General features: G+C 36.2%; 2 protein-coding genes across 5 annotated transcripts in view; both read right to left on the bottom strand.

Moving 5' to 3' along the window:
- The window catches only part of LOC132121244 (1-phosphatidylinositol 4,5-bisphosphate phosphodiesterase epsilon-1-like), an 88,041-nt gene extending 74,868 nt beyond the window's left edge, over positions 1-13,173 (bottom strand). For 2 of the 4 annotated variants that reach the window (XM_059530453.1, XM_059530454.1), the window contains exons 1-2: positions 12,993-13,172; positions 7,308-8,621 (exon numbers count right to left, since the gene is read on the bottom strand). In XM_059530453.1, coding sequence (XP_059386436.1) covers positions 7,308-8,414 — 1,107 coding nt within the window. In that variant the 5' untranslated portion in view covers positions 8,415-8,621; positions 12,993-13,172. Of the gene's footprint in view, positions 1-7,307; positions 8,622-12,992 lie in introns of all 4 variants that reach the window. The other 2 variants (XM_059530452.1, XM_059530455.1) reach the window with 2 other exon arrangements.
- A 5,431-nt stretch (positions 13,174-18,604) lies between these two features.
- Positions 18,605-24,080, bottom strand: LOC132121243 (solute carrier family 35 member G1-like). Its single transcript, XM_059530451.1, has 3 exons — positions 23,707-24,080; positions 20,587-20,761; positions 18,605-19,430 (listed from the first exon to the last, which is right to left on the bottom strand). The coding sequence occupies exons 1-3, from the start codon at positions 24,026-24,028 to the stop codon at positions 18,683-18,685; spliced, it is 1,245 nt and encodes a 414-aa protein (XP_059386434.1). The 5' UTR covers positions 24,029-24,080; the 3' UTR covers positions 18,605-18,682.
- Positions 24,081-24,840: the final 760 nt, after the last annotated feature.

Below are 24,840 nucleotides of genomic sequence, written 5' to 3'. Positions count from 1 at the left end.
AAGCCCTCAAATATTAGACTTCAGTTCTCCAGAGGATCATCATGCAATATAATGGAACCACTAAAAGGGATACTGGCTGTTTTTCTCTATCCACTTTCTTTAACCTCTTTTTAACCCTTTCCCATTTCCATATATGAGACAATACTGGGCCTCTCTCCAAAATGCATCAGTTCAAATCTATTTTACCATTGAGACCAGAACAGAACCCCAATAAGAAATCAGTGGAACACCAAACTTAATGTGAATACAAAATGGTCTATGGAGTAGCAATGGCTTCAGCACACTTATTTCTACATGCTTAGACACAGTGTACTCTTTTTTTATCTATAAGGGATGAATAAAAAGGATGCAGAGGTTTAGTGCCTCAAAGGGGCAATAAAGTCTTAATCCAGTGAGAACCACTGTATGCTCTGAAACAGAGGGTTCCACTGTCTCACTGAGAAACCAGACAGCACTGGAACGACCCTTAACACAACAAGCAGTGCTTTTTACAACTCTACTAGTAAAATGTCTGCCTAAGCTCAGACATAATGTGCTACATAACAGATCTGAAGTTCTGCTGAAACATACAGCAGTCGTCCACTAAATCACTTAATCAGTCAAACAAAACCTCAAGATGAATGCTCCATGTCTGTATCTTGCACCAGCTTGAGTTTTGTAAGCTCCAGGATAAGGAAATTAATTGAAAAGAAAGATATCTTTCTACTTTGCCCATAATTCATCAATTTACGGGCACAATTAAGTATTGGCCAGTGTCCATCTGTAAAACAGACTCAAACCATTACCACAATTACCAAATGACTAAAATTGCCATGAAAATTGCATCACTGTGGTTTACTCTTACAATTTGGTATTGTAGCACTGCTAATATCATTAACCCTGTACAATAAATTGCATTTGCTATTTCTCATTTGTAATTTACTGTGGATAAAACCATCTGCTAAATTAATACAAAAAAGAAATGACATGTTGTTGAAATATTTCATGGTCTAGTTCAATTCATATTCATGAAATTCATGAAAATACTTTGGGGGAAAAAAGTCTTCAATGTGCAACGGCAAAACCAAGACAGCAAAATAAGTTATAAAGAATATAATAACAGATAATAAATGCATCTGGGATATTCCACAGCATGTCAAAAACAACAGTCATTCCATGTTTTCCATTAGAATAACTTTATGTGAGCCTAGTTAATAAATATATAATAAATGTATAATAATAACAACATGTAGCAATGGAATAAACTCATTTCAAAATAATGTATGTTTTATATTTAAAAACATTAAAATGCAGATCCTGTTGTAAATAACAGTGGAAAATCACTTTTTCAAAACTGTTGTTCCATTATTCTAATACTCTCATATAGGAAATGACAGATGTAGCTAATTTATTAAACAATGACAGGGTTTGTAATACAGTTTTTAAGGTGTTTTAATGGCAGCTGTAATGTTTTTTGAAAGAATTGCAGCAAAACCCTAAAACCACCAATATCACATAATTGGTGTTCTGGGTAATTTCTACTATGGAATTGTCTGAGAGTTCAAGTTGTTTGCTAGATGGTTGCATAGATATTAGGGGTGTGACGAGACACTTATCCCACGAGACAAGACAAGACGAAACACGAGACTGGGTTCACGAGAAAGAGACAAGTTTTTTTTTTTTTTTAAGAAATCCTCAATGACGAATTATATATATTATATATATTATCAACTGAAAAACACAAAATGAAAAAAAAAAAAGTAAGTGCACCTTGAAATCAACTTGTACTTAATGAAATTAAACATCTATTTTAATAAATTATATGCAGTAATAAACAATGCACAAGGTTTTTTCACAAACTAAACTGACAGGCAATTAATTGCACAAAAATTATAAATAGTATAAATAAAAATAAATAATAAACTACACAAATATCCCTTTAAAGTGGAAGTGAAGAAGTCAGAAAAAAATGTAACTCCTTTTTAATAGTTAAATTACATTATCAATTAAAAAGCATGCCGAATTAATTAAAATCATGAAGTGTATACATCAATTTATGAAAAGTTTAAAACAAAAATGTTATATTTAGGGCCCTATGAAATGTTTTTATTACATTTTTTCCTCACTATATTATTTATATTTTTTATTGTTACCAAATCCTGTGTTTAAGCATGTCTAATTATTTGAATGTATAAACAACTAAAATTATTAATTACATTTGTTCTTAAAGTAGCGTTATTATTATAATTTTTCCCTCTGAAATTCTGTATCCTGTATTAAATTTTTTCTGGTTATCAAATGAATGCATAAAACATTAATTGAATATATCTTTTAATTATTGAAAATTAAGAAAAAAAAATTTTTGGCGAACAAAGGGTATTTACTATTAAAATTAAAACATGGAAGAAATGTTGTGTGATTAAAATTAAATTAATTTTAGTAGTATAGGACATGTGTTCAAGTCCTCATTTGGTAAAACGGCAGCTGCTGAAATCACCGCGACTGTCAGGCTCACTTCAGTATATGTGTATTAAATGTAACCATGCATCTGCGCCATCCATTAACAGAGACACGCAGAACATGCAGGATTCATATTCAGGGCCCAAGCACCAATGGTGTGAGGACCCTATTGTATCTGCTCCGTTTATTATTATTATTCCGGTTCTTCTTCTTCTCCAAAATGTATCGCATTTTTGAGGGCTTAAACATGCTCAAAAAGTCATGAAACTTTGCACACGCGTCAAACCTGGTGGAAATTTACGCCTGATATAGGATTCAGAAGAGGGTGTGGCGAAATGGCTCGACAGCGCCACCTATACTAAGAAAATCAACAGCCTTCCAGCTATGTTTCACGTACATGCACGAAAATTGGCACACATATGTAACACACCAATACCTACAAAAAAGACTCTTGGAGTAAAATTCTAAACCCAACAAGAAGTCGGTTATTTTTAATATTATGAGTAGAGCTGAAACAACTAATCGATTTAATCGATTAAAATCGATTATTAAAATAGTTGTCAACTAATTTAGTCATCGATTCGTTGCTAAATAACTTTTATTTGCCATAAGCGGCTCATTTCGTGCATATTTCAAATCTGCGGTGACCAAAGTGTGGCAGTAATGAGCCACCGGAGGTTTTACTTAGCCAGTACAGCAGGAGAAGTAGCGAATAGCCAATAGCTGGCCTCGTTTTATGTCACGTGCTTCCCGAACAGCGTCTCTGCAGCATTCAGCGTGATGTGGGAGTACTTTACTTTGAGCCTTCAAAAAAGAAGAGTAACCTGTAAACTCTGCACTACTGAACTGTTTAAGGGGACGTTCACATATCGCGTCTTTTGCGCGCTCAAGTTTGTTATTTCCAACACTGCACCGCATCGAGTTAAAACATTTCAACTTTTCAGAATGCGGCAAGCGCACCGCGCGTCATGTGACAAGAAACTAACCAATCAGCTTCATCCTTTCCCGTAACAACGTTAAAAGCTCAGTCAAGATGAAAGGAACAGCTGATCATAGTTGCATATGGATTTCCATTTTGAAATAAATTTAGTAGCAGAGCTACTGCAAGCGATTTTTTGAGCTGTAAATCCATTTATCTTTTGCTGACATTTCCGCGTCTTTAAGGAGAGAGCACGTCATGGTTGCTTAGCAAAGGCAGACGCCTCAGGGGCGCTTCTGCACGAGCGCTTCGGAAAGGAGGAGAAAGCGGTGCGCCTAGCGTTTCCACTCGTTTTTAGGCGCGATTTGTGAACGGCCCCTAAGACTTTCATTTGTGCAGATTCTCCAGTACAATGTTGTTTGCAAATGTTTAGTCGTAAAAGCTGATAACATTGCTTTTTAACAGTTAAAATTTAAAGCTTTACAAACATGTTCTGTGATCAGTTTGTCGTTTACCAGTTCATAATTCAGTCGTGCAGCCTAATTATGACTGAATGAGAGAGGTAAATGTTTAAAGATATTTGAAATGCACTTTTTTTCTAAGTATTCACTGCTTTTTTTCCACACAGCAGGTTTTTTGTGTGTGTCCAATTTTTTTTTCTGGACAACCTTCTGATGGATTTTACTTTAAATTGTGAGTTCCATTCAGGTTTCATGCCATTGGCACTTTTTTCGAAGGATTGTTTACAAAGCAAAAAGCTATACAAATACAAAGCAAAAGCTATAAAGTTGTTTCCCAGTAAATAATAAAATACAATGCACTGCAATTTTATTCTGTTTTATCCTTATTCTTCGTGAAAATATGTTCTGAAAGATTCCTTAAGCTTTGTTCGGGATGTTAAACTACTTTAGGAGCTCTAAGGACTGCCATGGTGAAAACATTATTTGAAATCTCCTTGTGAAATTTGCTAGAGTATGGGTCAGTGTTCTGATTGCAGAAGAGTTCGACAAAGGATTACTAACACAATAAAACAACTCCAGGTATATTTTTGATGAGGATATGACAGTGCAAAATGGTTAAAATCTCTTAAAAATCTATGCTGAAGGATAAAGACCATTTATTAATAATTTACTTGGGGAAAAAATGGAAAAAACTAAAATATAAGTACATAAACCGATTAATCGATGAAAAATGAAGTTGCTATAACTCAGACATACAATGTCCAATCTGCCCCAAACTTCACATGTTTGATGAAACTCCGAACCTGAACAGATTGACATGCCCATATTCAGTTATAGTCATAGCGCCACCTATTGGCAACAGGAAGTGACATATTTTACGCTGCGACAGACTACTCCTTGAAATTTTTTGACATCAATGTCTTTTTTATGGTCAGTCTAATCTAAAGGCCTGTGCAATGTTAAATTATGAAGATCTTGGGTTTTCTTGAAAAGGCGTGTCCATGGTGTCCATAGAGCGCCCTCTCGCAGCTGTAGACGGTAATGTTTTCTCTTGGTTCTAAAATTATATATGTTTTTTTCCTCATCATGACGTATTTTTGGACTGATGCGACTTTAGGGCTGCACGATGTGTCATTTAAGCATCGATATCGCGATGTACGAATCCACGATAGTCACATCGCAGGATGTGCGATGTAGGCTGTCGTAGTTGATCCGTTATTCATTAACTGTACGGGCCAGCTACTCCCCTGCCCTTGCCGAATGTGATTCGCGGATTAATTGCACAGCTTAACCATCATAGAGTGAAAGTTTATAATTGACAGGACTGAAAACCACATGCAAGTTTAACAGGGCAGAGTGAGAGGGAGCGCGAGAGAGACAGAGAGAGCGCGCGAGAGAGACAGAGAGAGCGTGAGAGAGAGCGCGCGAGAGAGACAAAGAGAGAGAGAGAGCGCGCGAGAGAGACGGAGAGAGAGAGCGCACGCAAGAGAGATGGAGAGAGAGAGTACGCGTGAGAGACAGAGAGAGAGAGAGCATGCGAGAGAGACAGAGAGAGAGAGAGAGAGCGCGCGAGAGACAGAGAGAGAGAGAGCGCGCGCGAGAGACAGAGAGAGAGAGCGCGCGCGAGAGAGACAGACAGAGAGTACATTAGAAGTACCATCAATGTTTATAGAAATGTATATGGATTTATTTTGCATGAATTTTTTTTTTCTTATGAATATATATGTATTTTTGTTTTGTTTGTTTCTATTCTGCTATGTACAATGCTTTGGCAATATGTACCTCTGTATGTCATGCCAATAAAGCAATATGAATTGACTTGAGAGAGAGAGAGAGACCGAGAGAGAGCGAGCCGTTTTCAAACAACACGAGCGCTGTCTTGCTCTCTCCCTCCCGCAGATGAATCAATTGACACGATGGTGTCGATGTTTAAATCATTTAAAATGAGAATGTAAGTGTGCTAACCCCATTTTTGTTTGTAAGAAAAAATACCGCAATATATATCGCAGAAAAATAAATTATCGCAATGTCATTTTTTCCCAATATCGTGCAGCCCTATGCGACTTATACACAGGTGTGACTTACAGTCCGAAAAATACGGTAGATATGCACCGAGCAAACAACCTAAACACTTTAGAAGTGTCCCTTCTTGAGTCTAAGGTACCTTTCAGCCAGTTAAGACAGCCAGGAAAAAAAACACAAGCCTGATCACCTAGTAAGTAATATCATAACTCTCCTCAACAAGCCACATGATTTGAGGTATCATTCATGACTGTATCACAAATGGTTTAAAAGTTATGAGTTTTGAAAATGCAGAAAGATTGCAGAACTATACATACGAGCAACTGAAATAGCAAGATCCACTAATTATGCACCCAAGAATCAAGCTTAGAATGTAGGGTTCAATTGTAATAATTTGTTCATTTAAAAAAAAAAAAAAAGCACACAAAAACGAAATACGGGCTAAATGAAGTTCGTTGGTAGTTCGAAAAGGCTTGCCAAATCAAATTATCCAGAAAAGTTTGTTCTTACTGAAAATACCTATGTACTACCATTGGTCCATGACGACTGCATCATAGAAGGTGTGTGCTGACTAGGGATGGGACGGTATGAAAATTTAATATCACGATTATAGTGACTAAAATTATCACAATTATCAATATTATCACGGTTTTGTTGAAACGAGATGAAAGTGTTCAAAAATAGTTGATGCTCACACTGAAAACATTTCAGCAAGTTTTATATTTAATAATCAACAAACAACTAATAAAACAAGCAACTCTATGCACTTAACTTAAAGAAAGATTAAATTCTGTGGCATTTCCTTCCTTACAATGAAAAGTGTAGAAGCATAGAAAAGCATAGAAAAGTCACTGACTTTCGCCATTCCTTCTCGAAAAAAAACAAAAAAAACATTGTGCGCTGCGCTTGCGTCAGACTGTTGCTGGCTGGACATGATTTAATAGTGAGTTATTAAAACCGCGATAATCAAACACGGTTTTAATGATAATTCATTTTTAAACGATATTACTAACCTTCAGCACATTTTATCACGGTTATTAATAAAACCGGTTATCGTCCCATCCCTAGTGCTGACTTTCACATGGAACTCTTCTCTGGGTTTTTGTCAGTGGAGAACCGCTTTATAGTACCAAATTAAGTTTTGCTTTTGATGAACTAAGACACTGGCACTGTTTTTCATATTTAATACTGCTACATAAGATTATATTGAATAAAGTGGCATGTAATTACACGTGATGTGACTTCACAAGAGTGCTAATTTGCAGAGCTCATGCAGACATACCCATGTTGCTATGAACATATGCTTTTTAGAGGAAATCTCACAGCACATATTTTCATATTCATATAAACGTTGCCCTCAGCAGTGTGGGTGGCATCGGGGATGTTTAATAACAGTATACAGCTACTCACGTATTTAAAACATTCATACTATATAGAGCTTAAGTGAGAAAAGAAATTGACCTTACCTCTGCAAACCTGACCCCTGGGTATGTGAGAAGGGCCCTGGAAACCTGCAGCTGGATGGCCTGAAGCACTCTGCTGTACCCTTTCGGTTTAACGCCAAGGTGGCATGTTTTCCCACAAACAGACTCCCAGACTCTGTCAGAAATGCAGCCGGTGGGTAGAGTCCTCACTATAGCTCTGGTGCCGGTGCACACTGTCTTTCTGATTTTCTGGTTATTCTTGAGGTACCTCCTGACAAGCACAGTGGAGCGCTCTTTCTTGTTTCGCACAAACTCGCTGTCAGACACAGTGCCCTCGCTGTCACTACAGACAGGTACAGACAGGGGTGTGGACCTCTTAAGGCATCTGCCCTGAGAACAAATGGGTTTGATTTTCCTGTTGATCCTTTCAAAACTAGAGAATACATTTTTATGGCACACTGCACATACAAAGTCCGTCCTGTCATGCAATTTGTTATACATGGCAGTGCCGCAGCCATTGGTGCATTTAGGCCCTTGTGGTGAGGATATTGGCACACTGTTTCGCCTCAAATCCAACCCACAGAATGGCTGGATCTCCATGTTTTGGCCGATTACAAGTTCCATCTGGCACAGTTCACCATCCGAGCCACTCAACATTGGCTGTTCTCCAGCAAGGCAAGTAACATCAGAAGAAAGCCCTTCTGCTTTCCTCAGCTGGGGCACCATTCCCCAGTTTCTAGGAGGAAAGCTATTCTCCGGGCAGTCTTTGCTTTCCACTGGATCACAAAACCCACACATCTGGCAAACGTACAACCCTTCTTCCCCGTGCCTTGCAGCCCCACAGCTGCAGTTTTTGGACATGTAGGTCTCATCTAAGCAATCCAAACTCTTAGACCTAGTATCCAAAGACTTCAGTATTCTGCCCTCTGTACCCAGAAAGTCCCCCTCCAAAGTCTCGTATGAATAATGGACCAGAGCCTGAGGGGATACACTCACAGGCAAGCCGTAGTTCATAGATATGAGAGCATCACCATTACTTGCCGAAGTCTCCTTTCCGAGACTCTTCACTCCCAGCACAGCGGATTTCTTCTTGGAGGCCATTGAGCTCATGAGGCCAATATACGCTTGTCTCTCCACACAAAACCTCATATCACTTGGCACCTGATGTCAGATCCTCCTTACACCAAAGACAAAGTTCTGGCAAACGACCCCTAGAGAAGATGGCCTTGGGATGAGAGAGTATATCTCAGCAGGTCTGTCTGAAGCAGAAGCTGTAGGATGACTGCTGCAGAAAGTGACGGCTGCGTCTTCTCAGTTTTTTCGCATCTTCTCCCAAGACCTCAGGGTTTCAGAACACTAGACGAAAGGGGAAGCAAAAAAAAATTCAATAAACAACATCTCTTGCCACACAGTATTGAAAATGAACTGAAAATGTTCCCTGAATAAAATGAAGGAATATGACAATGCAAGAGCAAGAATATAAACATACTGTAACACTCTGGATTTACGTGGCCTGGGCAAGGCTAGAAAATTTCTCAATCCTTATTAGAGCCAAGCTGTTTTGTGTCTTGCTAGGTGAAATCTCGATAAGTTCACCCACAAACATTGTTTAAAACACGGAAGATATATTTCAAGGACAGGATGTACATTTTGACAGCATTACATGAAAATTCACATCCACTCATTAATATCTCCCTCTCAGGATATTACATAGCTGTCTAAAATCATACTACAGGCTGCAGCCCCCCAGTCCCATACAAACCCACAGGTCTCTGGAATGTAAAGCCTTGCTTGGAGGGGGCAGGATGAATGAGATTAAAGCGGGGCATTCGCTGCATTGATTCAGGGTGAATTCAGCCAGATTTAGAGTCTTCAAACATGGCTCAGTTCCCACACCCACACAGTCAACGATAAATCACTGCGCTAACACAGTGAGGAGATCTTCTTTCATAACTCAGCACTTGAGTGCTTGTAATCAGACATGGACTTGGTGAAAGGGAAGAGTGTCAAAGACACTACAACACTGCTAAAATTGTAATCTATTTCTCAGTCTGAATAAAACAATTACTGCCAACAAGGGTCAACAAACTCTACATTTAAAAATTTGGGAACAGTTCACTAAAATGGAAAATTCTGTCATTATTTACTCATGAGCCATGCAAGTGGCATATGCCAATCACAGACATCATAAAATCACTTTTAAATCTGAAGGCAAATGTGTTTTCTAAGCTTCAGTCAAGAGAATTTGTATCTGTGAATAATGTCCTGTTCTTCTGTTCTCTACTCAAAACTCTTGTATGATTTGGAATAAGGTATACATTATACAATACCAGTGACGCCTCTTAAGTTTTGTCCTTATCTGAACCCAGAATTCATTCTCCAACATTACTAAAATACATTAAATAAGCATTCGTGCTGTAGAATAAGATCACAGGACAAATAAACCTGACACGCCTTTGTCTTTAGGACAAACTGTCCTTAAGACTTTGTGTGGTAGTCTGACTATGAAGCAATGGCAAAATATAGGTTTTTCAGTTCACTTTCATTCTGGCCAGTTATTAGCTTATTGTTTAGTGCCTGGTGTTCTGGAGGGTTACATACTGGTTAAAAAACCCAGCCCCCAAGTCTGTATGAACTGCTTGTTTCTGAGCTCAGGTCCCATTGTCAATGTATAATATAGGGCTGTTCTAATAGTGCATCTGACATTAGGGGTTTAAAGAGTAACAATAATCGCTTGCCTTAGCAAACACAACTAATTACAGTTCTTTTAACAGCTGTGAAAGCTTAGAAGTACTGCAAGCCTTTATTTGTATATATTACATTATGTGAGATTGTATCCAATCTGTCACGGTCATTTCCTGTGGTCATTTGCCAGCGACTGACTTGTCTGATTATGTCAGCCTGCCTGCAGTGGGTGTAATGTGCATTTGTGCCCTAAAAACCTGAACTTGTCAAAGACACCTTTTACTTATCTAAACTATGAACTGTAGCCATAAAGAGGCTGCATTACGTGACTCCAGTGAGGAGGGTGGGGATGAGTGTCTGTTGAGGCAAGAGGCCATCGTAACGCTTGGAAATTACGGGAATTCCCACCTCCCCAAATCCACCTCCGCACCCCCGCCTTCTCTCCGTCTTTTCTAAAGCCAGCACAAACTAATTATCTGTGCTCGCTTGATTCTGTTCTCATGCAACAGGCGGCTACTGGAGCAAAGCCTCATCCAGACTTGAAACAGTTCATCTTAAAAAAAAAATAAGTTTATATGTGGGTAAACAATGCCAACATACATGCAGGTTTAATTAAGATAAAGGCAATCTAAGCTAACAGCCCATCATAAATTAAATTAGCTCAGCTGTTGTTGATCTCAGTGTTACTGCAGTTAAGGCTGGAATACACTACAAATTTATGACTCAACACCTGACGTTTTAAAATCTGTTCATACGCTAAAATATTAGGCATCTTACATTTGCTGACTTTGTAAATGATTGCAGAGAAAATAAGGAAGAAAAATAATGACTAATGTCTTTGAAACAAAAAATCATGCTATTGCATTAAAGAATTAGTTCACTTATAAATTAAAATGTCCTGATAATTTACACAACCCCATGAAAACATTCCAGGATTATTCTCCTTATAGTGGACTTCAACAGCTACCAAATGGTTGAAGGTCAAAATTACAGTTTCAGTGCAGCTTCAAATGGATCTACATGATGCCAGATGAGGAGTAAGAGTCTTATCTAGTGAAACGATCAGTCATTTTCTAAAAAATAAATAAATAAATGTATATGTTTTATAAACAGAAATGCTCGCCTTGTACTGCCCTGCAATGCGTAGTGAGCAAAAGACGGGCAATTTTGTCTCTAAAATTATTTCACTGTAAACTGCTTTCATTTGGAGCAAGAGATACAGGGTAGTGGCATTACTGCATCAGATATATGTCATTTAGATCACGGCTGACTGGTCCAGTTTGGGTTTGTGATCTCTAACTCAGAATAAAACCTGCTCCAGAGCAGGGTAGCCATGTAGCGCACATTACCATGGCAATAAAACCCAGAACATGTGGCTCAAGGTTAGGAAATTAAACAGATTTCTGTTAATCTGGTTTAAGGGGCCATTTTAGTCTAGGACTAGGCTTAATCTCTGTCTGGGAAACAGCCCCATTAACTGTAAAATGAAAATTATAAATGCTGACTGGCAAACACCTGGAATAAGTATAGGTTAATGTACTTAAATTACTAAAAAATAAAATATATGTAAAAAATAAAAAATAATCTAAATAAAAATAAATGAAAGCCAAGTAGAAATATAAAAAAATACTAAAAAAGGCAAAAGCACATTAAAAAATTAAAAAAACTTTTACGAAAACACGAAACATTACAAATATAAGCTATCTAAAAATATTAAAATAATATAATAGTAAATAATGTAAATAATGCTAAAATAAAAGTCTCATGCAAAATATCATGCAGATATCATGCAAAAAAGATAAAAGAAAATATGAGCTCCAAACAAGCAGTGGCAAAATATTATATTCTACAGATACAAGCTGATACAGACACAGACACCGATTCAAGCTGACAATTTGTAAAAATCAAAGAAAAGATCACTGCAGGTATGTCCAAACACTTCCTGACACTAAATCAGTATTTGATATAGCATAAATCTACAGTTCAATTTGTGGGGGTGTCATGTTTTCTGACACAGCTCAGGTGTGTCAACCCAGATTCAGTTTCACAACACATGAAACAGTCTGTTCTGTTTACTCACACTGTCATCATTTTACACAAAAGTGTCCAAATTCTGATTATGAGTATTGGCATAACTGATCAAAGGTCTATCATAGGCTTGTTTACAGCAAAGCAAAAGTTCCCAGCTGATCCCAGAACAGTAACCAAGTACTACTCGCCTCAAACTCTTTCTCCATCGAGTTTTAATAAAATTAACGTGGCATGTGAATTGAATCAGACAAGTTTTCCACCTATTCACATTTTCCAGGCTGGTAAATGAAAATGGATTGTATGAGTTTGAGCCTAAAGAGCCCAAACCCCAGGATCACTTGTGCAAGATCAGGTTACAGAGCTGGTCAGCTCAGTCACAGCACAGAGACTTTACTAGAGCAACATAAGATTTCCATTAGAAGCCGATTTCACCAACCTAGACTTAGGGGAGCCTGTGGAGGCAGAAAGGGGGGACAGAAAAATCTCAGTGTGCTTTTTGGAGAAAGTACCTTTAACTAAGTTCCTCATATGCATGCAATTTTGATCATCGTGATGTCACACACGATTTAAAAACATCACCACATGTCTTTTATAGAAGCATCCGCTCTGTCACAGTCAAACATTTAACACCTGCCTGATGACAGACTGAGAACAATTTAACGTTACTAGGAAAAATATATTATTGTAAAAAAATACAAGTTCTATAGCAACAATGTTTTTGGTCATGTCCAAACCTTCTGTCATGCTAGTACCATGGTAGCTATCACTTGACATATAACAAAGTATACATATAGGCTACACGAAATGAAACAACTGATGTGAATGAATATGTGCTGGTAGTAAAAAGACTTCATTATTTTCCGACTGTATTAATCCGACAACACAATTGATCAACTAACACGCTACATCAAACGTCATTTTGACGCACAGCTGTGGTATATTCGCATACACACAAGATTTATCACTACAAACAGAACATAACACGTGCCAAGGACAGGAGAAACAACTCACCGTTGCAGAGTCACACCAGAAAAACCCGTCTCACGTGAAACTTCATCATGATTTCATGAAATGACGGTTAGGTTTGCAGAGCCCCGCAACAACAGTACTGAAACAAAGTTGCGTTTTGAGTTTGAAGAGGCGGGAAACTTAGTCAGTCAATCAAGTGAGCAGCAGCGGAGCCTCTCTCGAGCACAATTGCTGAACTGACTGCATAGGAATGTGTGAGGACTTTAACACAGTCAAGAGACGGACACACTTCTTTACTGTCGCAGACACATGCTTGCATGTCTTCATAAATATTTAAAGTACAACTACTGTATTTATTCATCCTGCTTAGACTTTTGGGACCATTTTTATTGGAGCAAAAACAGACTATGGTACTAATATGATAAAATAAAATACGAATGTTACAGCACTTGGGGCACAATGCCCTAATTCGATTGGCTAAGCAGTAGGCTATTCTAAGAGCACTGATATTTTCAGTGGTCCTTTCTGCAGGTTGCAACATTATGCCAGTAGTTGCCAAGAGAATTTATTCATTCACTCATGCAACCAATCAATCAATCAGTTTTTTTGAAAACAGCCATTCAGTCACACGCTACTATTTTGTTCAGAGATGGGCAACTAGTTTCAACTGTTTTCATTGATGATTGATCAACCAGTGATCCTATTTCAGCTTTTCATTGGTGTAGCAAAAAATAGACAAATTACATGATATGTTAGTCAAGTGTATTAGATATCACATAAAATATTAATATTTTACAGCACTGAATTTCGTCCTCAAATTCAATTAGCCGAACTGTTTTCCAAGAGTTCTGATATGAAGAGGGAATTTTCATTGATTCTTTCTGCAGGTTTCAACGTTATGCCAGTAGGTGGCGACAAGTGACTGTATTTCTGAATGAGTCACTGAATCATTCATTCAACTGATCTATGCAAAACACAGATTTATACAGTAATGCTACTACTATTTTGTTCAGAGACGTAATGGTTGATCCCGTTTGGACTTCACTGTTTTCATTGTTGTAGCAAAAACAGACAAAATACACCAGCAGGTGGCGACTAGTGACTGTATTTATGAGTGAGTATTCATTTAAAACACTTCTTGCAATAACTCCACTATAGTGTATTGTTCTAGAGTCATGCAAAGATGATTTTACTTTGACATCTGGAATTATTTTAATTGGTGGATAGAAAACTCACAAAGCAGCAGGCAATGTTTTGTCTAATTTGTAATTTACTCAATACTAAGCCATATGCGACACAATATTGTGTTAATACCACATTGTTTGACATAAAAAATTGGAATATATATATATATATATATATATATATATATATATATATATTTATATATATTTTTTTTTTTACAAGGGTACATTCTTTAAAGCACTGTAGACTGCAATTAGTCAAGTCCCATGCCACTAGTGGGAATGCTGCATGGGCATTATCTGGTTTTGGCTACATCTGAAGGTTACTTCCTTTGGCTGGATTGATAACGTTGTTTGATTTCCTGTTAACTAGATTAATTATACAATTGTTTTATTGGATGGAACTAAGATCACAAAGTGATGCCAGATGTTTCATGTAGTGAACACATGTTCAAGTTTTTGTATTGTGATAGTTTATTCTTTTTTCTGATTGTTTGTTACGCTTTGTTTATGCATGCAGTGGTAATCCACACCTAAACAGCCCAAACAGAGGGGTTTGTATCCTGTTCCTCCCAGCATTCATTACTCAATCTAAAAAAAATGACCCCAGAGAATATAAAATGGTTTATTAGGCACAAGATCATATATAAATATGCCAATATATATTCACTTTAACTGTGTGTTTGTATTCTTGGCAGAATAGCAATGATTTTTCCGATTCTCAGTCCACAAGGAGGGAACTCTTATGCCATCTAAAAAGAATGTGCAGTTCTTCCACTCCCAGTCAATCTGTCACATGTAATCCTGAAGCCCATGGAACTGTTGCTTTCCAGTTGCAATTCATTTACAAAAGCACACAAGAAAGCCTTTGTTTGTTGCAGTTCACTATGACAGTCTTTTATGTGCTTTTATGATTCCGTTTTTTATTCCATGCAATGTTTGCACGACTAAAGCTTGTTGCACAACATTGCAGACATGATTTTGTGTTTTTAGCTCAGGTTTTTGATCATTGTTTTTAGGTTATTGTACAATTAGATTATTAAACCATGCATCATGCAATTGTAAATATTCAAATAAGGCTGTCCCGTGTTTGAACAAAAGTGTTTGCTATTATGGTGGAACTAGTAACTTTATAATCAGTCGCTCTGTGGGCTTTTTGTTTTGTCTTTCCATCAAACACCTGGAAGTGAATGTTTTCATGAACTGAAGTCTCAACAATTAAGATTGGTGTTGATCTAATCTTGTTTTTGTCCCATCCTGATATGTGTTACACTACCTCCCTCTACTGGATAGTAACGTCGATGGATGACTTGAAAAATAAATGCATGCTGACGAAACAGTTTTGAAGAACCTCACTCAGAGTGACTAAGCACTTTTATACAATCAAATCTAAGCAGTTAGCTTGTTTGTTTATTCACTTTGAAATTATTTGCTTATATCTGTAACATCAGTTATGTTCTTTTGCACAAATGTTATGACTAAATGTTTTCAATGATAGTTTAGACTACTTTTTAACGAATGCTTGACATGTGACAAAATACAAACAAAAGATAAATAATTTGACTAAAGAAAATAATTAGACAAAATATTCTGACATATTATGCTATATTCTCTCAAATAATTCCAGATTAAGAAAAGTTTTTAAAAAGTAATAACTATACAGCTATGAAAAATTATTTTATATAAAAACATCACATTTAAATCTGTACTTAATATACTGAGCTATAACCACACAAATGTACTTATAATAAGCTTCAGAAAATGTCAAATTTCATTCATTTTTTTTAATTATAAATAAATAAAATAATATTAAAAGAAAACAATATTTTATGAGTACATTTTACATTTTTGTAAATTCACTTTTAATGCAATGTGTTCCTTGCCATTTCTTTTTAATTATTGTCGAAATTTACAAGCAATTTGTGAGTAAAAATTTTTAATACCTCTTTTTTTTCAGTGCACAGATGAGATGCTATAACGATTATGAAAATAACAAAATTAACATGTACAATATACATTACAATGAACATTTTGTGGGGACACTATATGCTTTTAAAATTGGCAAGATATAAAAAAAAAAATTCTCCTTTAAATGCTGATGTCGTTCGTGTATTGCATTCTAATCCTGCATCATTGATATGTAATTCAAATGAATTTAATTTTTAAATGCATGCACAATACAATTCTGAACATTTTGTTCAAACCCTATAAAATATCTGTTTGGTTTACATCTGTTTGCTTTTACATGCAAAATTTGTATTCATTTATAGCAGACACTTTTATCCGAAGCATCCTACAGATCCAGGACTATTTGCAACAATATGAAATAATTTGAATAAACTTAGTATGTTTTTTGAAAATAGATTTACATTAATCCAAATTAAATCATAAGTAAGGACAAATGCAATAAATGTTAGAATGAGTAATATAAGTGTATTTTAGATTGAAGGGTGATAGATTAAAGGTTGTAGTTGAAATAGCCAAAGCCTTAAGGGGATGTTCCATGTGTGTTTATTGAATCTGTGTAGATCTATCATTAAAGCCTGCTGCTGTTATCTGTTGACAATGGAAATGTACTGCATTGGAACAGGTTGTTCATATCTAGAGTTACTTAACAGTCTGCGACCATTTGTTTGAGAATAGAGGACAAAACAGCTTGTTCTTTTTAGAGGGCAGAAGGCAAACAGCCCTGGATGATGGACAGAAAACTGCTAAAATGTAATCTTAAAGGAATAGTTCACCCAAAAAGGATAATTTGCTTAACATTTACTCACCCTCAGGCCATCCAAGAAGCACATTTGTAAGTGTCTTTCCTAATCAGACCAGATTTGGAGAAATTTAGCATGAAATCACCGATGGATCCTCTCCAGTGAATGGGTGCCGTCAGAATGAGAGTCCAAACAGCTGATAAAATTATAGTGGAATAAAGTTAAAATGCCTTGATGGATTTGTTTCTAATAAACACACAATACACTGGGGTGGTGCGGATCGTGTTGGTGTTTGTGATTCTGACGGCACCCATTCACTGCAGAGCATCCATCGTTGAGCAAGTGATGTAATTCTACATTTTTCCAAATCGGTTGTTAAGAAAAACAAACTCATCTACATCTTGGACGGCCTGAATCCGCAGCAGATTTTCATTTTTAGCTGAAATAAGCTTTTCCTATGCTGATGTCTGCTGAGTATTGCATTTAACAGTGCATCCTTAAATATATACACAAAGCATTATGTGATTATAATGAAAGAACAGAAAATCCACAAGAATGCAGCAATAATCCTTCTTTACCTCTTGGCAAAGGTGAGAATCACATGATTACCACGTTGTAGTCTACAAGTTTAAATTCACGGTTAGAATTTTCTAGAAAAAAAAGACACTGTACTCAACGAGGTATAAGAATCTTTCATTTATTTCAACTACTAATGTTCAGATGTCATATAAATATGCCAGATGAAATCTACAGCAGGTATCAATAAATAATATGGGGGCATCTGCTCTTACATAAATGGATTTAAAAAAATGTCATCAGATAAAAGAAAAAATCTTAAGGCAGCATGTCCATAAATTGCTGGTGAAGTATCAGTAAACCGTTAATAGTGCTTTTAATTAGGATAAACTGACAAAAGTCAGTGTAAAGTGCTTTTAGGTCAGTTTAAACAAACAAATGTAAATAAAATTATCAAATGAAAGAAATGTAAAGTTAAAGCAAACTGAAGAGCCCCATTTCAGAGTGACTGAACTGCAGAAGAACAGCCATTACTGACAGGCAAGCCTCTTGTAACAACTCACAATAACTCATCTTTGTGCCAAGACACATGTCCGATAAATAAACAGGTGTGACACATTCTATATCAGTCCAATATTTGTATAGCAAACCTGTGCATATATCTAGTTTAAGTGGTTCATCAAGGTTCAGAACTTATTACTGATTGCATATTCAGCTTTAAGCACATATAATTCAGAACTTAACAGAACAAATCTACATTTGAGCATGCAAAAATATTCAGACAAACTGTTGACCCTGAGTCTTCCTTTCAAAAGTAATGCCAGTTAATAGTACGTTGTCAACGACAAAGTGCAAAGGGTTTTTTAAAGGGATAGTTTGATAGATATTTCAAAAGACAATAAATCATGGAATACACAAGGGACATATGGAATAGTGACTTTGAGGATCAAAAGAATCTCCTTTTAAAGGGTGAGACATTTTTGGTGGTTTTTACACACATCAAGCTCATCTCCTGACCAGCAGTCTATTATTACGTTGTCTACTATACTCTCTATACGATAAAGCAATACTGTCTCAACAGTAGTATCTTGATTTAAAAAAAATATTTTGCCTTCATGAAAGAATAAGAAAATACAAAACCACTAAAAATCCTGTCATATACTATACTGTACATACTGCATACAGTAAGCTTTTAAAATCAAAGAAAAATATCTCCGATTTCCGATGTATATTATTACAGGTAAAACAGCTTCTTTGGTATCTAATGCAGCAGTTATTTGTAGCAAACATATAAAATCTCTTTTCATCTCACTATAATATGCAATTAGCTCTTATTTTTTGTGCTGTTACACCACTTCCTTAGGGCCACCCCACTAGTGCTGCTAATCACACACAGAGCTCCTCCCAGACTCCACCATGTTGGCTTGCGATTGAGGAATAGGAACTGCAGAATAAACGCCAGAACCACATCCATAGTCCTCATCAGTGCAACAGGTCCTGCTTTCTCAATCTGTAGTGCTTTGGTAAGGAACGTCTGGCCGGCTATACCGAGCACCCCGATGGCCATGAGCATCCACCTGTCCCAGCCGCAGGACGGAATGGTCCATTCATCCAAGATGAACAAAACAATGACACACTCGATGAGTCCCATAACTGCATAGTACCACACAGAGAGGTAGTAATGAACACTTTTCCCTATTTTTCTCAGGATGACCATAGTGCAAGCTGCTCCGATCGCCCCCATGAAGGCAGCCACCGTGCCTTTGATGTGATTGGTGTAGTCTCCTTCGATCCCAGACAGCTTGCCACCAAAGAGGAAAGGAGGTCTGGCTATCAGTATGACGCCAGTGAGTGTAAACACTGTAAAAATTACGTCCCATATGGTGCACCTCTCCTTGAGGAAAATCCAAGCCAGCAAGGCTGTGAAGACTGGATTACTGAACATTATAACTGTGGCATCAGCTAGGGGCATCTGCAGAACAGCATAATACAACAAGATCATGGCGTTGGAGCCCAGGAACCCTCTGAGGAACAGGTAGATTCGCATATTTCTTGGTCCCAAAAAGCCAGTACTGACAAAATAAAAGGTTATAGGTTATTGCCACATTGTGGATTCAAATGAATATTGAATCCAATTACAGGGTCAACAGAGCGCTTAGAGCGCTGTCTGGTGGGACAAGTAGACATTGGTAAATTACCCCCAAATAGTCAAATTCAATTGAAAAATCTTGTTATTTTCTAATTATCTAATTGTTTTTATGACTTTATATGATAAAAAAAACACTCGAGTCAAGATGCATTATCTACAAGCTAATTTGTTTAAATATCGCAACACCAATCACGTCACAATGTCAGATTGAACGTTTGTTTACTCAGATGCAGTGATTACGTTACTGTAATATGGATCGTACTGAGACTAAGTCAAAGGCGCAGTGTGTTGAATTTTTGAGAAATTTTGTCAAATGAGGCGCTAAAACCATCAAAGCTGCAGAGGCATTTGAACTCAAGCAGTATTTTAGTGTGATACTTGCTTGGAAATGTATATGATTCATACTTGTTTTATGGATTCTTTTAATGTATCAGATTCACACTTGTATTACAAAGTCTTACTTGTAAGATATGAGATTCATATTTGTATTATAGAGTCTTGTATCATATCAGATTTATATTTGTGTTATAAAGGTCTTATGATGTCAGATTCATACTTGTATTATAAAGTCTTACTTGTATCATATCAGATAGATATAGATTATTGTATTACATTATATTTATATCTGTATTATAGATTCAAACTGTAACATCAGATTCATACTTGTATTATACATTCATACTTTTATTATATATTCTTGTAGTTTTCAGATTCATTCTTGTATTATACATTCATACTTGTACTATAGATTCTTACTTGTAATATATCAAATTTGTACTTGTATTATACATTCAAACTTGTAATGTATCAATTCATACTTGCATTATACATTCATGCTTGTATTATATATTCTTACTTGTAATATATACAATTTGTATTTGTATTATACATTCATACTTTTATTATATATATATATTCTTGTAATTTATTAGATTCATACTTGTATTATAGATTCTTACTTTTATATATCAGATTTATACTTGTGTTATAGATTTATACTTGTATCATAGATTCTTGAAATATATCAGAATTATACTTGTAATATATTATAGATTCATAGTCGTATGATAGATTCATACTTATAATATATCATGGCTGGCATGACGAACAGCATCTGGAAGAAGCATCGAATCGCACTGATTTCGATGGCATGCATCCCCTCAATTTTCTTCACAAGAAGAGCCGCAGCGGAGAAGAAGACGGATGCTAACAAGGTGTACAGGAGGCCCAGCCCTGGACATGCTGGTTTTTTTTCTGTGGATGAACATAACAAAACAGCTAAACATCACACCTAGTAAGTCAATTACACATAAATCGGATGGTATGCTGATTAATTAATAGTTTTGACTGCATTTCTATTTTTTATTTTTTTGCTAAATGCAGATAATTAAAATACATTATCCTTGTGACCAAGGTTGAGGAAAATTCGGATTTACAGAACTTGTTCCTTTTCAATTCCTGTGTGAATTTAAATTTTGCCACCAACCACAGTAAGTAAAATCAGAATCACAGAAATTTATATGATTTGTGAAATTACAGATTCACTGAATTGCAAAACTGGAGTTTGAATTTCTGTAAGTAAATTCAAACCTTTTTCTTTTTACTGACAGCAGAATTCACAACAATATTATTTGCATTTAGGTACATCAAGCTTAAATTGCTCCAATGGTGGGAAAATTCTTTATCACAAATTTACATCAAGTTATATTTTATATTATATATAAATATATAATATATAGTATTTTATATACAAAATATTTAGATATTTTTGCATTGTTTTTTTAAATGATTTTTTATATATAACAGTACTAAATTACCATGTTAAATTGAATTTTTAGTCACAGGAGGACCATATGAAATCACTTTAGCACCATAGTTTTTTGCACAAATGATGGAAATGAGACATGAGAAGTCCACAGCATGAATTGGCTTTGTGGGGAGTGATCTGAATTTTGATCTTGGTGTGGAATGAGATGGAGGGAGCAAAACAGCATGAATCTCAACACACTGTTGGTGATTCTGTTTAACTTTGTCACTGAAGTGATATGAAATGTGGCAGAAATGATTACGCAACCAAACGCAACTTTACTACCTGCCGGTGAACTGAGCACGTGTTCAATCAGGTTTTGTGTTGCCAACATTGGATAAATGCCAAATTGTATCAAATGTCCCTTGAGGACCTGGCCTCACACAAAGATCGTGAGCCCTGAAACAAAACACATACTCAACAATACAGGTTTGAGTTAAAACAAAGAACTTCACCTGACTGTTTAGAGAGAACACAATGGAAAGAAAAAAAGATACTTTTTCCTTTTGTTATTCACAAGTGGTAATTCCCACAAAGCCAGCACTGTTCATAATGGTAAGGATTTCTGGTTAACCTCTCCCTGTGAAAATATGTAATCTGCTATTTTCTTTTTGTAAGATGACAAGATGACAACTTAAAATTACAAAGGCACTTTAAGAAATACCATGTACATGACACTTGAATATGGTAATCATTTAGTACTATGGTGTACAATATACCAAAGTATCAAGGCAATACAACTGAATTAAACACTGTAGCAAGCTTCTATAGTGTTTTGTAAGGATGTACTTGCCTGGTGGTCATACAGTATGAAAAGCAGCCAAGTCTGATGCAGTGTAACATGTTCCCCCTTCAAAAGTTACCATGGTCTCCAATAACAGAGTGTTACAGTTGGGTTCCGGAAGTAGAAATCCCATTCATTTCTCCATTGGGGAACCAATTTTGAACGACTGTATTTATAAACCTCTAAAGACTGATTTCTTAAACTTCTGAAATCCAGACTACTGAAAAGTGGACGGGACATGTTGTACTTTATTTTACTACAGTACACACAACTGTGGTTAATTAGCCACCACTGTCATCAAAAATACATAAATAAATTCCATAATAACTTTTTAGAATTGAACAGCAGAAATAATAACTGACTAAACGTTATTTTTGGTTGACAGACGGCTATAAGTAACCACAGTTTATTTTAAAGGCAGAAAATATGGTTAATGTGGTAACTGTGTGTAAGGGGCTTGACACAATGTAACTGTTCTGTCAGCTCAAAAATAAAAAGAAGTTACCATGTTAACTCGTCATTTATTCCACAGTTACTACAGTAAATTGATTACATTCAAACACATTAAGAAATAATCAGAAATATGTTGTGTTGGTAAATCTGATTTACTGAGGTTTAATTTTAAGGGCATATGGCTAATACAAAGTTTCCGCAGATTTACTGTAGTATCTAAAGTATTCTTAAAAAGATACAAAGGTTACCATGTTAAATGTGTGTTAGGGGTTTGATACAAAACTGTAAAGTCATGTCAAATCATTGATGGTAGGTTTCTAAAACCAATTTACCACAGCTTTATTGGAGTTGTATCAATATTTACAGTAACTGTTGTATTTAAAGGTGGAATCCACGGTAACTGTATGTAAGGGGCTTGATACAATGTAACTGTTCTCATTAGCTTTTAGAAAAGAAAGTTACCATGGTAAACCTGCCATTAATTCTACACTTACTACAGTTAATAGATTCGCAGTAGTATTGAAGAAGAAACTATGGTATGTAACGGGTTTGATACAACTTAATTGTTCTAGTCAGCTTTTACAAAATAAACTCTTGAAAGATACCATGGCCACCTGCCATCACTTACATGGTTTTACCTAACTTACATAACCACGGTTTTACTTCAAATACATGGTTTTTATAGTTAAACTATGGTAACCACAAATTAATCATGGTTTTGCTACAGTAACCACAGTTTAAACATGGATTTTTTTTTTGTGGAAAACTTTGGTTATACAAACGATAATCGATACGCCAAAAAATAAATAAATACAAAAACAAAAGATTAATTTGCCATGGTTCATAGCTAGCTACTATAGCTATTATTAAAACTGTCAAGTCATTGTGGTTTCCTTGTTTAAGAAAAGTTTGAGGAAAATATCAAAATTAATTTTATTATTTATTTATTGCAGGTCGATTTATTATAGTAGTAACAAGTAATTATTAATCAAGTTTTTAAAATTCGTGAACCGCGGTAACTGTGGTGATTGAAACACTGTAACACTAAAAGTGTCATAGAGGTCAAACACAGCTGCAGAAATAGAAACAGAGAAGAAATAGATGGATCGGAGCTCTTTAATGAATGACATCGGGTAAGAGTTAAGCTCAGTTTACCTTTTTGAACCGTGTTTGCGACCGTGTCCTCCTCACCACCATCATCATCATCATCCTCATCGCGGTCAGGGTCGTTTCTCTTACAGCAAACCGGCACACAAACCCGGTAAAACCCCGTGTCACTGACCCACCGACGATCTTTTGCGTCAGCATCCGCGTCCACTGGCACTTCTGATCGAGTTTGCAAATCAATTTCCTCCCCAACGTCCCCATCGTCAACTTTATGATAAAGCACCCTGATGTTATCCGCTCTATAAGGGACGACAGATAAATCTGTGTCATTATTACTCACAGAGCCATTGCGCTGTCTAATATCACCCATGACAGAGGACAAGAGCTGCTTGGCATACCTTGAACACGCGTCTTGACACACGGCTGCCTTGGGGTAGAAATGGTACCGAGCAACAAGTTAAATAATTAACCTGATTCAAAGAAAGAGTGGGTTGCGTTCCTCTGCCGCTAGAGGAAGACAAAATGCGTCTGAAGAGCTGTTGGACGACAATGACGTTTCACAGAGAATAAAGAAACACACACGTGGGCTACTTGTGTGTCGATGACATGAGAGCACGGTCACATATTCTCTTGAGTCGCCAAATAATATTTAGCTTAATGAAAACAAAGCGTTTAGGAACGTTTTTGACAGGTTTCATACAGGCTCGTATTTCTTAAAGTTTTATTGGTTCTAGCCAAAACAAAAAATTAACAAAGCAAGTACCACAAGTTGCACGACTAAGCTTCCTTCCCACATTTACTTTACCTCAATATCTGAGCTAAATCTAAGTTTATTGCATTCTGGTTATTGAAAGAAATTGCTGAGTCAAAATTTGTCACACACAATGTGGAACAACAGGACAGTTTTGTTTAAAAAAGTTAAAAATGGCTATTTACATCACTGTAAAAATGTAAACAGTTTATTTGGCAGATTGTTATTAAGTCAACAGTTAACTGATTTGACCTTTTTTGTTTCCTTATTATACCTCTTTAGTGACTGCATGGCAAGAATGAGAATATGTTAACAATAGCTTTTGTTGAAAGGGACAAAAAAAAAACAGGAAAAATGAAAAGTGCGGAACACATGGTGACAACAGAGAAAGACACAAAGGGCATTTCTAGAGAGGCATTCATCTGGAATTA

This window comes from Carassius carassius, chromosome 39, assembly GCF_963082965.1.
Source record: "Carassius carassius chromosome 39, fCarCar2.1, whole genome shotgun sequence".
NCBI classification, from domain to species: domain Eukaryota; kingdom Metazoa; phylum Chordata; class Actinopteri; order Cypriniformes; family Cyprinidae; genus Carassius; species Carassius carassius.
This window is presented reverse-complemented; position numbering and strand designations above follow the sequence as displayed.

Bases quoted from the DNA above. Each gene is read 5' to 3' on its own strand.
- LOC132121243 (XM_059530451.1), bottom strand. From the start codon at position 24,028: ATGGGTGATATTAGACAGCGCAATGGCTCTGTGAGTAATAATGACACA. The intron at 20,762-23,706 runs GTAAACTGAGCT...GTTCATCCACAG, and splicing joins CGCAAACACGGTTCAAAAAG to AAAAAAAACCAGCATGTCCA. The intron at 19,431-20,586 runs GTATGAATCTAT...TTATTTTGTCAG, and splicing joins CCAGCCATGATATATTATAA to TACTGGCTTTTTGGGACCAA.